Genomic DNA, 12,267 nt, shown 5'->3' on the forward strand with positions numbered 1-12,267 from the left:
TCATGAGTTTAATAAATAAAGCATATTCTTTTAAAATAGACACAGAAGGAAATCTTTTCTACATTATTCTCAAAGGGAAGGTTGAAATTCATGCTAAATCTCCAAATTTTAGTTCAGATATGACATTATAATCTGTTAAGTAGTTGGAGTAAGGAGACTCGTTTGGTGAGTTATCTCTGATATTCGATCAAAAAAGATTAGCCTCAGTAATAACGAAAGAAGAATGTTATTTTCTAACATTAACTAAGTAAGAGTACTGTGAATAGTTTTTTAAGTCTGAAATGATTAAAATGAAAAATTATGTAAACTTTCTATACTCGATTCCTCTTTTAAAAGATCTAAGATTTACTCACATTTAAGATATATATCTTGTTTGTGATGAAATAGTTTGCTAAAAAGGTTAAATTTTGAGTGAAGAAAACCAAATTACTGAATATATCTACTTTGTTTTTGAAGGAGAGTTTATAGTAAGAGTTTATTTAATTTTTTTTTACTTATTAATATATCTAATTTCAGATACAAAGTTTTTTTGTCACAATTGATTTTTACTAATTCGTAATACAAATTCTGATTTTTTAATTTTCAATTTTTTTAATTGTAACCTAATTTTTATAATAAAAGACTTACAAGACATTCGAGCACTCAATTTAACAAAATCTTACATAAAATTAGAACAATGGTTCCTAACAAAACATAGATATTAACTAGCTAGATTAATTTTAAGTAATTAAAATAATAAATTTAGATTAAATTTGCTCATTTTTTCTTTTTTCTATTTCTTCTAGGTGTGTAAAATTGGAAAATTTGAAATACTTATGTGCGAAGCTGCATTAAGTGAAGAAAGAATAAGTTCCTTCAAAATTGAATGCAATTCTTATAGAGCTGTTTGCCTTAGAATTTAAATCGATGATTTTAATAAAAGAGTTTTACAGTACGAGACATGTTTTGAGAATCTTGTAAAGCAAGTCGGACTAAGAAATGATAGACTTGCACAATAAAAAAATATTTTAATGAAGTCAATAAATAAAATTCAAACATATGTTTTGTCAGATAGAAACATTAAATAGCTTCAATTAGGATAGCTAGGATAGTAATTATTGTTTTATTTAAATATTTATAAAATATTTTTGAAATAAATAAATAAAATTTAGGTAAAATTAAAAATTTGTCCTTAAAAAAAGTGACGAACCCCAGAAATATTTTGAAACTCAAAGGGAAAGAACCCATTATCTATCATCTAAAACACCTATTTCACTTTCTCCAAGAATTGATTTTGTCAAAGAAAATAAATCTATAATTACCATTTAAGGAAGCCAAAATGCTTAAGAATAAGAAAAAAAGCGTGAGCGAGTTTTTATTTCTTCATTTCAAAAAAAAATGGAAGAAAAAAAGGCATACATGACTAATTTGATAAATACTAAGAGGCATGTTAAACCATAAAACTATCTCTATGAATGGAGACAAAAACAATAAAAGTTATTCTAACCAAAAAAGGCAAACATATTTATCCCTTCAATTTAATAATAATAGTAGTAGTAATAATAATAATAACAATAGCAATCATAATTATAAGAAAATTTTTAATAATCTCTTCCCTCAATAAATTTAATACAAAGCTTAAATAATATACAAATTTTAAGCGATTTCGAAGAAGAAAAAACTAGATATGACCAAGATATTATCAATGAGTTTAACTTCACAAGTGAATTAACTAGTAGTCAAAGCAATCCGTATCTATTACCGTTTTCTAAAGTAACATAATCACTTGATTTTCAGAAAATAAAGAATCATAAATAATCAGCACCTTTATCATTAGAGACTGAATTTAACTCTTCTAATACATTTAACAATAAAAAAAATAAACTAAGTCCTTAAATATCACCTAATAGTTAACAAAGTCCTTATTAATTACAATTAAACTAAAAGAAAGGAAAGTCTAATTCTATTTGTTCTTTACTAAATATACCAAATTCAAATGTTGAAAATTTAAAAAGATAAAGTTTAAACATTTTTCATATGAAACCATAGTAAGAAGACACTACAAATAATTTTTTGTCTCAAACAAGGTATTAAGATACCTAAAACTAAATAAATTCTGTTTAATCTTAAACTTAATTTGAATAAAACGGGTTTTAAAATATTAATAAAGGAGTTGGTCATCTTAGAAGTGTTTCTCATGTTAATCTTCCAACCCCAGCAAGTACTAATTTAGATTTTAATAAGAATAAAAGAACTTCATTCTATGGTTTAAATATCTTAAGTCCAGGGCAATAAGTCGTTAATTAAAAATAAATTCTGATTAATAAGGAACCCAGATAATTTGTTGAAATTGATAAAAAGTCTTTTTTAGAAATAATTAAAGATAATAAAGGAAAATTTGCAAACTCTAACAATAACCTTAAAGTGAACAATTAAACCATGATTAATTAATAAATTTTGAACTTAAATTAAAAAAATAATTTGGAAATGAATTCGTTTTAAAGTCATAGCTTTAAAAAGAGGTAATCTTTAAAAGACTCCCCATTAAAGACAAATATATTTTTGTAAGGCACTAAAATGAAAAGTCCTGGTAAAATAAACAGTAATCAGATGAACACAACTGCAGCTGAATCGTGAATTTTTAGAACAATCACATTAATAAAATGAATAACAAATTTTATATTAAAAAATTTATAGTATTTACACAAAAAATATATATTAATAAATGAAATGTATCAATTTAATTTTCAAAAACTAATTATTAAATTTATTATATATTAAATAAAGACAATTTAATTTAAACAAGATATTATTGAATTAAATCTACAAAAATAAATAAATTTACTTTACTGATACATTTTTATGAATGTATGTATCTTTTAAAATTATAACTACTATTTATCCACTTCAATTTAAATCGTGATTTTATGGATTATATTATTATTATTACTACTACTAATGACCCTAATTTTATTTTTAATCTTCTGAAAGTGAATCAACTTTGTTCTTAATAAAACTGAAAGCACCAAATAAACCCTAAAATTAATTTAAATATTTGTTAAATACTGCTCTCTCTCTAAGTAAGATTAAAATATTTTTTTAATTATTTTTTCTCCAAGTTAAATTATTTTAAAAAAACTTTTTTGATTTTTATTAAATAAAAGTAGATTTAGCTAATTAGAAATCACAGTATTTGATTTAAATTTTCTATTTTAATAGATTAATAGATTTAAAATGAAAAAAGCTTTTTTTTTTCTGATAACTATATAATATTCTCTTATGCTGAAAAAAGATTTTTGTTGTGATGAGGATATTTAATATATTTTATTAAAGAAATATTTTACTTTTTTGACTGTTTCATAGCCTTTTTTAGCAACTTCTGCACTCTTTTCTTTTGTCGATTATAACTTTTGTTAGAAATCAGGATCATGATATTTTTCATCAGCTTTTTTATAAGCAGCTTTAGTTGCTTCAGCTGTCTTTTGATAAGCTACAGAAAAGAAGTTTTTAACTTAATCAACTGCTTGACCTATTTCGTCCTTTTCTTGATTGCTTTGTTAAGAAGAATTACTTATTCCTTAATTATTTTTCATATTATCTATTTTATTTTGTGTTTAAAATTCAGTTCATTTTTGTTTTACTAAAAAATATTATTTTTAAAATAATACTTAAGAAATTTGGATTTTAAAATGAAACTAATTCTAGGGCTTCTTCTTATGATGGTGGTTCAGGTATAGGATTACCATCTGCAATACACTTAAGCTAGTTAATTAAAACAAAATATTTAATTTTATCATATCTGTTTTCTTTTAAAAATTACCATTTCTCTATAATAAATGCCAGCTTTGGTTTTGTATTTAAAATCCATAGGAGCATCTTTAGGAAGGTTATACTTTTCAAAGAATTTTCTTAATTTTGCATTTCCTCCTTAAAGCATTAAATTGAGTTGAGATTATGACCATGAATCCATATCAACTGATCTAATAAATGAAACATTAACGCCAAATCCTCTATGAACTCCAGAGCAGTTTAAGCACAAGAAAATACCATTGTTTACAGAAGCCCAAGCATTAGATTTGTTTCCACACTCGAAACAAAACTAATTTTCAGAATCTTATTGTATTTTTTCAAAAACTTCCTATTAAAATTATGAACTTATCATTTCTTTATCTTTTTTCTTTCTAAATTTCCTAAATTATACTTTTTGCTTTTTTTAATTTTTTCACAATAATTTTAATTTAATTTACAAAAAAATTACAAAATTATTGAAATAAATTTCAATCTTAGAATTTCTAGTCTTATTTACGTATTGAAAATTAATTATATTAAGAAGAATCTATATTAATTTTTTTTACTTATTTCCACAAAGTAAAAGTTGTGATGAAATATTATTTTGTTCAGTATTGTCAAATTTTTAATTTTTTTCACTTTTCAAAATTAAATGTTCTATTCTTTTATAGACAGATATGATCTGCTTTAAACAATCAGTTTCTGAGCTTTTTCGTTTTTGAAAATTTTAATTAAAGGATTTTTAAAATTTTTCTCAAAGTAATGAAATAAATAAGGAATTTTTTAAAAATAAAAAAATGTTTTTATATTTATTATCTGTCTGCTGATTAAAAAAAAGAATGCTTTTAATAATATTTTTATAAATTTATAATTTGATTAAATTTAGCTTTTTATAAAATACTTAGAAGAAATAATATTTTTAAATAAAAATCATATAAATATATATTCTAAAATGCTCAATAAAAATTTTCAAATATCATTCATCATATTAAAAAAATATATTTTCATTGAATTTATTTTATAATTTTAGACTTATTTTTTATTATTATTTAAAGCTAAAAAATGAATCTCGTTGGTATTTTGTTAATTCCAGTATTAAATCAGACAAATTACAAAAATAAATCAAGAGTTTATTGCAATATTATTTTAACTTGATAAATTATTATTCGCATTTTGGATACTCAAATCATTTTGTTACATAGATAAATTATGAAAACTTTAAAGTGTCTAAGGATTAATTTCAGATTGGTAAATATGAGTTTCAATAGGATCTTAATCTAACTGCTAATCCATTTACTTTAAATAAATATTAAAATATTTAAATTGAATTTTATATCTAATTTTACTTGTATCGTCAATAAAAAGTCTTGTTCTTCATTTTATAGATAAACTTATGCCTCTTAAATTGCAGTTTAATATTCTTATCGCTTATTAAATAATATTTATTAGTTTAAAATAAAATTATCATAAATATTTAAATATTTTATACTCTCAAGTGCAAATATTTGTTGTAGTCAATGATCCAATTATCATTTCTTTCTTATTCACTTTAACATTCTAGATTCAAGTTAATATCATTTATTTTATCCATTAATTACTCTTTTAGTTTAGACATCTTTTAAATCATTTTTATAATTGTGTTATTCTAAAATTATATAAAGCACTTCTGTTTTCTTTTTTATAAATATTTTGATACTATCTACAAAAACCTGCAACGTCTGATAATGGTTAATGTTTTAATATATTTTTCTTTTGCTCTTAATAATTTGTTTTCAGCTTCTTAGTTTGCAAGCGCCTATTAAACAAATTTATTCAAATACATATTTAATTTAAAAAGCAATATATATAATTGCTTACCTGTGTTTTTATAATGCTCATGTCAATTTATGCTTCTTAATCCTTGATAACATGATCAAATTTCTCTTCAAATTAGATAATATTATTCTAAATTTATTTCTCTTCATATTTTTCTTGTAGCTATTTCATTTTTTAGAATGAATAGGATTATTTGCTTTTGATAAGAGACTTCAGAGTCTTGCTTAGTGCTGCTGCTTTAAGAAGATATTCCTTAACTTTTAATTGAATCAAATTTTTCGTCCTAAACTCTTGCATAGATTATTCTTTTAGCTTGGTAAATGAACTCTTTATTTTTGCTTGAAATAATGCTCTTAAAGCTTTACATAAATTCTGTTAAATTAAACAGTAATAAGATTAATAAATAATTCTAAAACTAAAATATATTTATTTATTTATTTATTGTTTTACTTATGCAAATTTTTATTAAGTGATATTTTTAGCTTTAGAACAAACTATTATAGCCATTTAATTGTTTTTATATACTTTCTCTAATATTCTATTTATGCCAAATTACATAGATCTCCTTATTTTATAATCTAATATTTTATACTAATTTTTAAAATTAATTTCAAGATTATAAATTTTATTTGAATTTACTATCAATAGAGATGCAAACTCTTTTTCTTTTTTTATAAGGTATTATATTTAGTAATTGGATTTTGTTTTTTCATAAAAAATAAACTTCATTTTTAAAAATACCACTTTAACTAATAGAGTTTTTGGTTCCAATATTTTTAAATATTTTAATTGTTCTAAATTAAAGGGCATATCCATACAAGCATTCTAAAGAATTACACGCATTTCATATTTTTTCAAAGCATTTATTAATATTTAAATTTATCTACATTTTTTAGCACATTATTCAGTTTTATTGAGCAATGATTTGTTTTAATACTACTTTATTTATTTGAATCCATATTTTAATCTTGTAAAAACTAATTCATTCAAATTTAAAAATGTTATTTTCATCAATGAGTCAAACTTTCTTTTAAAATTTTCTTATTCCGATTATTGCTGCTTTTTTTGTTTATTTTCCCTGTTTATTTTTGGTATCTTAAGCTCAAAAGTTTCTTAATTTTACAATTCATTTTTTTACTATTTATATATCATATTATAAATGGATATAATTTAAACTATATATTTTTTTTATATAAATGAAATTACTTGTTCAACATATGCTTGTACAAAATTAGATCCTTAATTATATCCATTAGATGGTATCATATTATTTACAAATAAAAAATAATTCTATAATAAATCTTTGCTTAATTTTGACTGACTAATATTCTTAGCTAATAAATATATTAAATTTGCAAGTAAAAATTTTGAATATAATATATATCCTTTACAAAAGCAAATCTTCGTTTTAATTTTCAAAAATATTAGATACAAAGAATAAATAAATAAATACAGGATATTCTCTTGTAAATAAAAATGAATTTTTATTTTTATAAACGAGAAATCATGATGATAATTGTATTCCTATTTTTAAAATTATTTTCATTAAAATATCTCACTTCCACTTTTAAGAAGTATAAATACTCTTTAATATAACCAAAATATATCTTTTATAACTATTTTATTTCAAACCATAATTTACTTAAACTTGCTTTTAAATTAAGATAAAACAATTCTTATAATAAATAAAGAAGATAACATTTTTTGTAATTATTATTTATTTAAAGTATTTTATAAAAATTTTTATTTATTTTAAAGTAAAAATTAAATTTCTATTTTTAATTTATAAAATTAAAATTAACCATTCGTATTATAATTGCAATTTTATTAAAAAATCTAGGAATATTTATTTTCAATCATAATATTAAAAAGAATTTATTGTATTTAAAACAATATAATATTAAATAATTGCTTATTTTTTGTTATGTACCATTCTGAATATGGATAAGCAAATTAAAAAATCACAGTCATTCATTATTAAAAACAGCGCTCCACTCTTAAAAACTAAATAAAAAGAACTGACTCATCATACTGATTCTATATTCTAAGATCATTTAAAGAAAGTAACGTTCTCAGATAATTAGAGATAATTTGTTAGAAAGATAAATGAAAATAACTCAATAAAGAATATAAAATAAGAACATGTTTTACCTAAACTAAAATAACAATAAATTTTAATAGCCAAAAAACCTTTTACATTTTCTGAGCTCACTAAAAATCCTATAATTAAACAGAATAATGACAACAATAATATTTAATTTAGTATAACAGTCCAAGAATTACAAAGTATTTAAGATATCAAATAAAGTTAAAAATAGTAAATTGAATAGCTATCATGTAAATATAAGAGTCAAATTTAACCTAATTTATTTGAATCCTAACTTTAAATCGCTTTAAATGAGTAGAAAGATGCTTTAAAGAAGTTAAAAGAGATTTTTCCGTAGTTAGCCTAGTTGATTATGAATTTATTTTTAGAGAAATTAGAAACAACAATAGTTTATAGGGATAAGAAAAAAATTCTACTTTCAGAAAGGCTTATAGATTATGGAGCAAGTAAACAAAATACTACTTTTCATTTAAGAAAATATTTAGATATTTGCTTGGAAATATTTTAATTTAATGATCTATTTGAGAATGATTAAACTAGTAGACAAATATAAAAAAGATTAAGAAGTAGTTTACAAAATCAATATGAATAAGAAAACAAACATTTAAATATTCTCTATCAAATACCCAGACAAGTTAGTGAGCTATTTATGGATTGCATAAAATATATCTTAACTTAAAATGAAAATTTAAATCAAAAAGATTTTCTTATTTCTGTTTTTACTAAAAATATTCACCTTATTTAGCCTAATACTCCTTTATAGGAAATTTGTTCTACTGAAAGCTTTTTAAAGATTATTGAATAAATTTATGATGAACTTTCAAATGAGCCCTATCTTAATAGTATAATACCAAAAAAGACTCCTTATACATTAAGACTAGCTAATTAACTCTCTGATATCCTATTAACAAGAAATTATAAAATGATTTCTCCAATTATTAAAAAATTTAAGTAATCTGCTGTCTTCTCTGATCCAAAGCAGAATATACTTCTAAGAGCTGAGTTATTAGAGAATCTCGATAAAGAAATTTAAGAAGTAAAGTAAATGGTTTGTTTGAAATTAGAAGACTAAGATGCAAAATATCATTACTTTGAAAAAGTATCCTCAACTGATTTTTATCTAATAAAATATCTAATAAGGAAATCACTAGAAAATAAAGCTAAATTATCAAGTGATGAAGTTGATTTATTTATTGAAACTGTCGAAGAAGCAAGATTTATTACTATGCATCATCTTTATCAACAATATTCTAAGGAAGAAAACATATTAAATATGGTAAAGTTAATGACTTCTAAAATTATTTCTCTTGGTTCTGATTTTCTAAATTAATACTTTGAACAAAAAAGCTTAAGTATTGTAATAAAATAATTTTCAAAATAGATTGTTTCTTATCTATTAATATAACCTGACCTGCAAAAATTAAAATTTTTGTTTACAATTTATGAAGGAGAAAAGATTAACCAAATTAAACTTCAAAGAGTAGATAGACTTTATACAGTATAAAAATAAAATGAAATTAAAACAAAAATTGACAAGAATGAATAGCAATTTTTATCTTAACTTAAGAGCTAATTCTATTTTCTAAATACTCTTTAAGAAATTCTTTTGATTTCTCTCAAATAAATGGATTTTAATTTAATTTTCTAAAGAAATATCGAAATGAGGTTTCATAAAATAGGTTGGTCATTTATACCTTAAAATTTTAATACCAAGCTTATAGATTAAATATAAATTTAGCAAATACCCTGCTATATTAATTTATCAAACATTTCTGCTATTTTGAATAAAATTTAAATTAGTTTAACTAAAAAGTACATTCACTTTCCTGATGTTTAAATATTTCCATTATGCCAAATAGGCAGAGAGTTTTTACTCAATTTTAATAGTGAAAGAAATACTTATAGCACAGAGGATTTAATTAGCTCTTTTAAATATTATGATATTAAATTTTCTTAGTCTAAGTACTTAGTTGAAGCCTTAGAATTTGCTTTAACTAGCATGAACTTATGGTCAGAATCAATTAAAACACACATTTTAGAAGAGTTTTCATATATTTGATTTGATTTTTTTCTAAAATAGCATTCATAATTTATTAAATATATATTTACTAAGCAAATTATACATATTAGATTTTTTATTTAAATAGTTAAAACTAAATTATTTTTTTAGAATTTTTCAATTTTATTTGTTTTTATTGCAAAATAAAAGTTTACAGTTAATCTTTCATTGAATCAAAAGAATATTCCATAACTTTGAATAATAACTTTATTTATCAAAAATTAGATATAAAAAAAGTAAAAATATCTTTTTTTGAATTAAATTAATAATTAATAATGTTTTTAAAAACTAAGGTGCTTCTTTAAAATAGCTTTAAACAATAATATCGCAATATTTTCTTTTAGAGTGTTTAGCAAAAACCTCTTTAAAATAGATTTATTTTCAATTAAGCTATTTATTATCAGTAAAAATTATATTATAGCTAAAAATATGATAAGTTTACAGATTAAAACTTTGAAGATAGCGATGCTAATAGGCTGCATTAGATAGAGGAAGAAGAAAAATAAAAATAATTTATTATGGAGTAAATAGAATAGAAAAAAAAATTTGATGAACTGTTTGATATCTTTGTTGAAAAAAAGAAAGACGAATCAAGGATAGTGAGATTGTATAAATACTATAGAAAAAGATACAAAAACTAAGTGTTGAATTTGCAAACATTTATCTTACTGAATGTAGTTTTAATTATTGCAATACTAATTTTACCAAGTAAAGAATTTAATGTATAGAAGGCATTTCAAATGAGTTTTGTAAATAATTTATCTGATTTTATATTTTACTTACAGAAAAGAGGATCTTAGGAAAGGAAATAAAGTGATAGTAAAAACAATAAATAATAAAGTTTAATAAGCCCAAGCAAATATATTCATTTTGTTTTTTTGACTTTCAAGTACATGTAAAGAAACGATATTTTTGACTTAGATTACTTTATCAAAACTATGCATAATATTAGTCTTATAATATACCAATAGACATAAATTGAAAAAAACTAACCTAGCAATTAAAATTCTACATCTATTTCTAACGAAAAGGACTCTACTCACATGATCATGGGTAGTTTAATGAATTTTTCATAGATAATAAAGGAGTGTGTGTAGATCAGACCTTAAATTTTCTTAGAATAAGATTTCTAGGAAGTTTTAACTGATTATTTAGAAATATTATCAATCAATTCAGTATAATTAGCTTAGGTTAGAAGAAACTTTATTTAAGAAAAACAAAACCTTTTAAACCAGGATTTGTATTAATATTTTATTGAAAATTAGCTAAATATTAATTAGATAGTAGGAATTTTATTGTTGTATAATAAAAAAGACAAAAAAATTATTTATGAAAGCATGGATAGAATAGTATAAACTAATTTAGATTTTAATGAGTATCTTTTGCACTTCTTAGAAAATTTTAGAATGCAGCTCTATAAAGATATAGCTAATATAGAAGGTGATTAAGCTAAAATAATATCAGAAAAGTCTTTTAAATTGGCTAAATTATTATTTTAAAATAAAGAATGTCAAAAAAAACTAATCTAAGATAAATTACTTTCGAATCTAATCAAGTTATTTGTTGTGAAAAATAAAAATATGCATATTGAAGATATAAAATAAATTATTTACGAAATTAGCTAAAACAAAGATCTAATAACATAAAAAGAAAGCCCCAAGTATTCATCAGAGTTTTAAGAATTACAGAAATTAAAAAATTCTTCTAATAAATCTGCTTAAGAAATTTTAAAGCCATTGTTTAAATGATTCATATTGTAAGTTTATATTTTAATTCTTTAAAAGCGATAAATATTCTCTAAAAGTAAAGAATGAGAAAAAAAATTAAGATAAATTTATTTTTTTTAATTTTAGGCTTAATTAAAGAATAATTTGAAGATTTATTTTAAACTTTTTGGAAATAATTCTATTATTTAGCATTATACTTGTAAATTAAATGAAAATATTATATTTTTAAATTAAATCATAAAACAATTCTTTTGCTTGTTTTAGAATTTCAATTTATGAAAAGTTTTTAAAAATAAAAAATATTTAATTTTTAAAAATAATTCTATGAAACTTAGAAAACAAACACTTTATAAACTTAATTTTAATTTATTTGAGAATTATTTTTACTAAATTAAATTAATAATTTTAATTCTAAAAAAATTAATATAAAAAAAATTCTTAATTTTAGATGAAGTGAAATTAAAATTAAGTTAAATTATTCAAATAATTTTACAAATTTGATTGATAGTACATTTTAATATTATTCAATTAAAAAACAGAATAATCTATCTTCTATCGATATTTTTTTAAGTCTTCCTATTCATTTTTTGAAGGCTTATCAAAATTATTGCATAAGAAAATTGAAAAATGTAATAATTATATGTAAATCACACACTTTCTGATCATTATTTCTAAAAATTAAATTCGTATAGATTTAACACGATTGATTTATTGATTAAGTGAGTGAGTTACTTTGATTAGCGCAGTGTGATATAATGTTTAGTAATTAATAATTGAAAAAATATTATAAA

General features: G+C 21.0%; 5 protein-coding genes across 5 annotated transcripts; 3 read left to right on the forward strand and 2 right to left on the reverse strand. All coding sequences in view use genetic code 6, as the record gives it.

The window, feature by feature from the left end:
* Positions 1-1,038: 1,038 nt before the first annotated feature.
* On the forward strand, positions 1,039-1,402 carry TTHERM_000486238 (hypothetical protein; the record flags this gene model as incomplete). The annotated part of the gene is made up of 2 exons (XM_012799056.1): positions 1,039-1,090; positions 1,152-1,402. The coding sequence occupies 2 exons, from the start codon at positions 1,039-1,041 to the stop codon at positions 1,400-1,402; spliced, it is 303 nt and encodes a 100-aa protein (XP_012654510.1).
* A 1,484-nt stretch (positions 1,403-2,886) lies between these two features.
* On the reverse strand, positions 2,887-4,141 carry TTHERM_000486239 (ARF GTPase activator; the record flags this gene model as incomplete). Its single annotated transcript, XM_012799057.1, has 4 exons — positions 2,887-3,015; positions 3,324-3,577; positions 3,648-3,741; positions 3,800-4,141. 4 exons carry the CDS (start codon positions 4,139-4,141, stop codon positions 2,887-2,889), a joined length of 819 nt encoding a protein of 272 aa, XP_012654511.1.
* Positions 4,142-4,890: 749 nt separating this feature from the next.
* On the reverse strand, positions 4,891-6,951 carry TTHERM_00486240 (hypothetical protein; the record flags this gene model as incomplete). The annotated part of the gene is made up of 7 exons (XM_001032836.3): positions 6,790-6,951; positions 6,223-6,720; positions 6,034-6,174; positions 5,626-5,955; positions 5,258-5,563; positions 5,115-5,195; positions 4,891-5,064 (listed from the first exon to the last, which is right to left on the reverse strand). Exons 1-7 carry the CDS (start codon positions 6,847-6,849, stop codon positions 4,891-4,893), a joined length of 1,590 nt encoding a protein of 529 aa, XP_001032836.3. The 5' UTR covers positions 6,850-6,951.
* Positions 6,952-8,127: 1,176 nt separating this feature from the next.
* TTHERM_000486249 (transmembrane protein, putative) lies at positions 8,128-8,616 on the forward strand (the record flags this gene model as incomplete). The annotated part of the gene is made up of 1 exon (XM_012799058.1): positions 8,128-8,616. The coding sequence occupies one exon, from the start codon at positions 8,128-8,130 to the stop codon at positions 8,614-8,616; it is 489 nt and encodes a 162-aa protein (XP_012654512.1).
* A 359-nt stretch (positions 8,617-8,975) lies between these two features.
* On the forward strand, positions 8,976-9,749 carry TTHERM_00486250 (hypothetical protein; the record flags this gene model as incomplete). The annotated part of the gene is made up of 1 exon (XM_001032837.2): positions 8,976-9,749. One exon carries the CDS (start codon positions 8,976-8,978, stop codon positions 9,747-9,749), a length of 774 nt encoding a protein of 257 aa, XP_001032837.2.
* Between the last annotated feature and the right edge of the window lie 2,518 nt (positions 9,750-12,267).

Source organism: Tetrahymena thermophila (genome assembly GCF_000189635.1).
Source record: "Tetrahymena thermophila SB210 genomic scaffold scf_8254527, whole genome shotgun sequence".
NCBI classification, from domain to species: Eukaryota; Ciliophora; class Oligohymenophorea; order Hymenostomatida; family Tetrahymenidae; genus Tetrahymena; species Tetrahymena thermophila.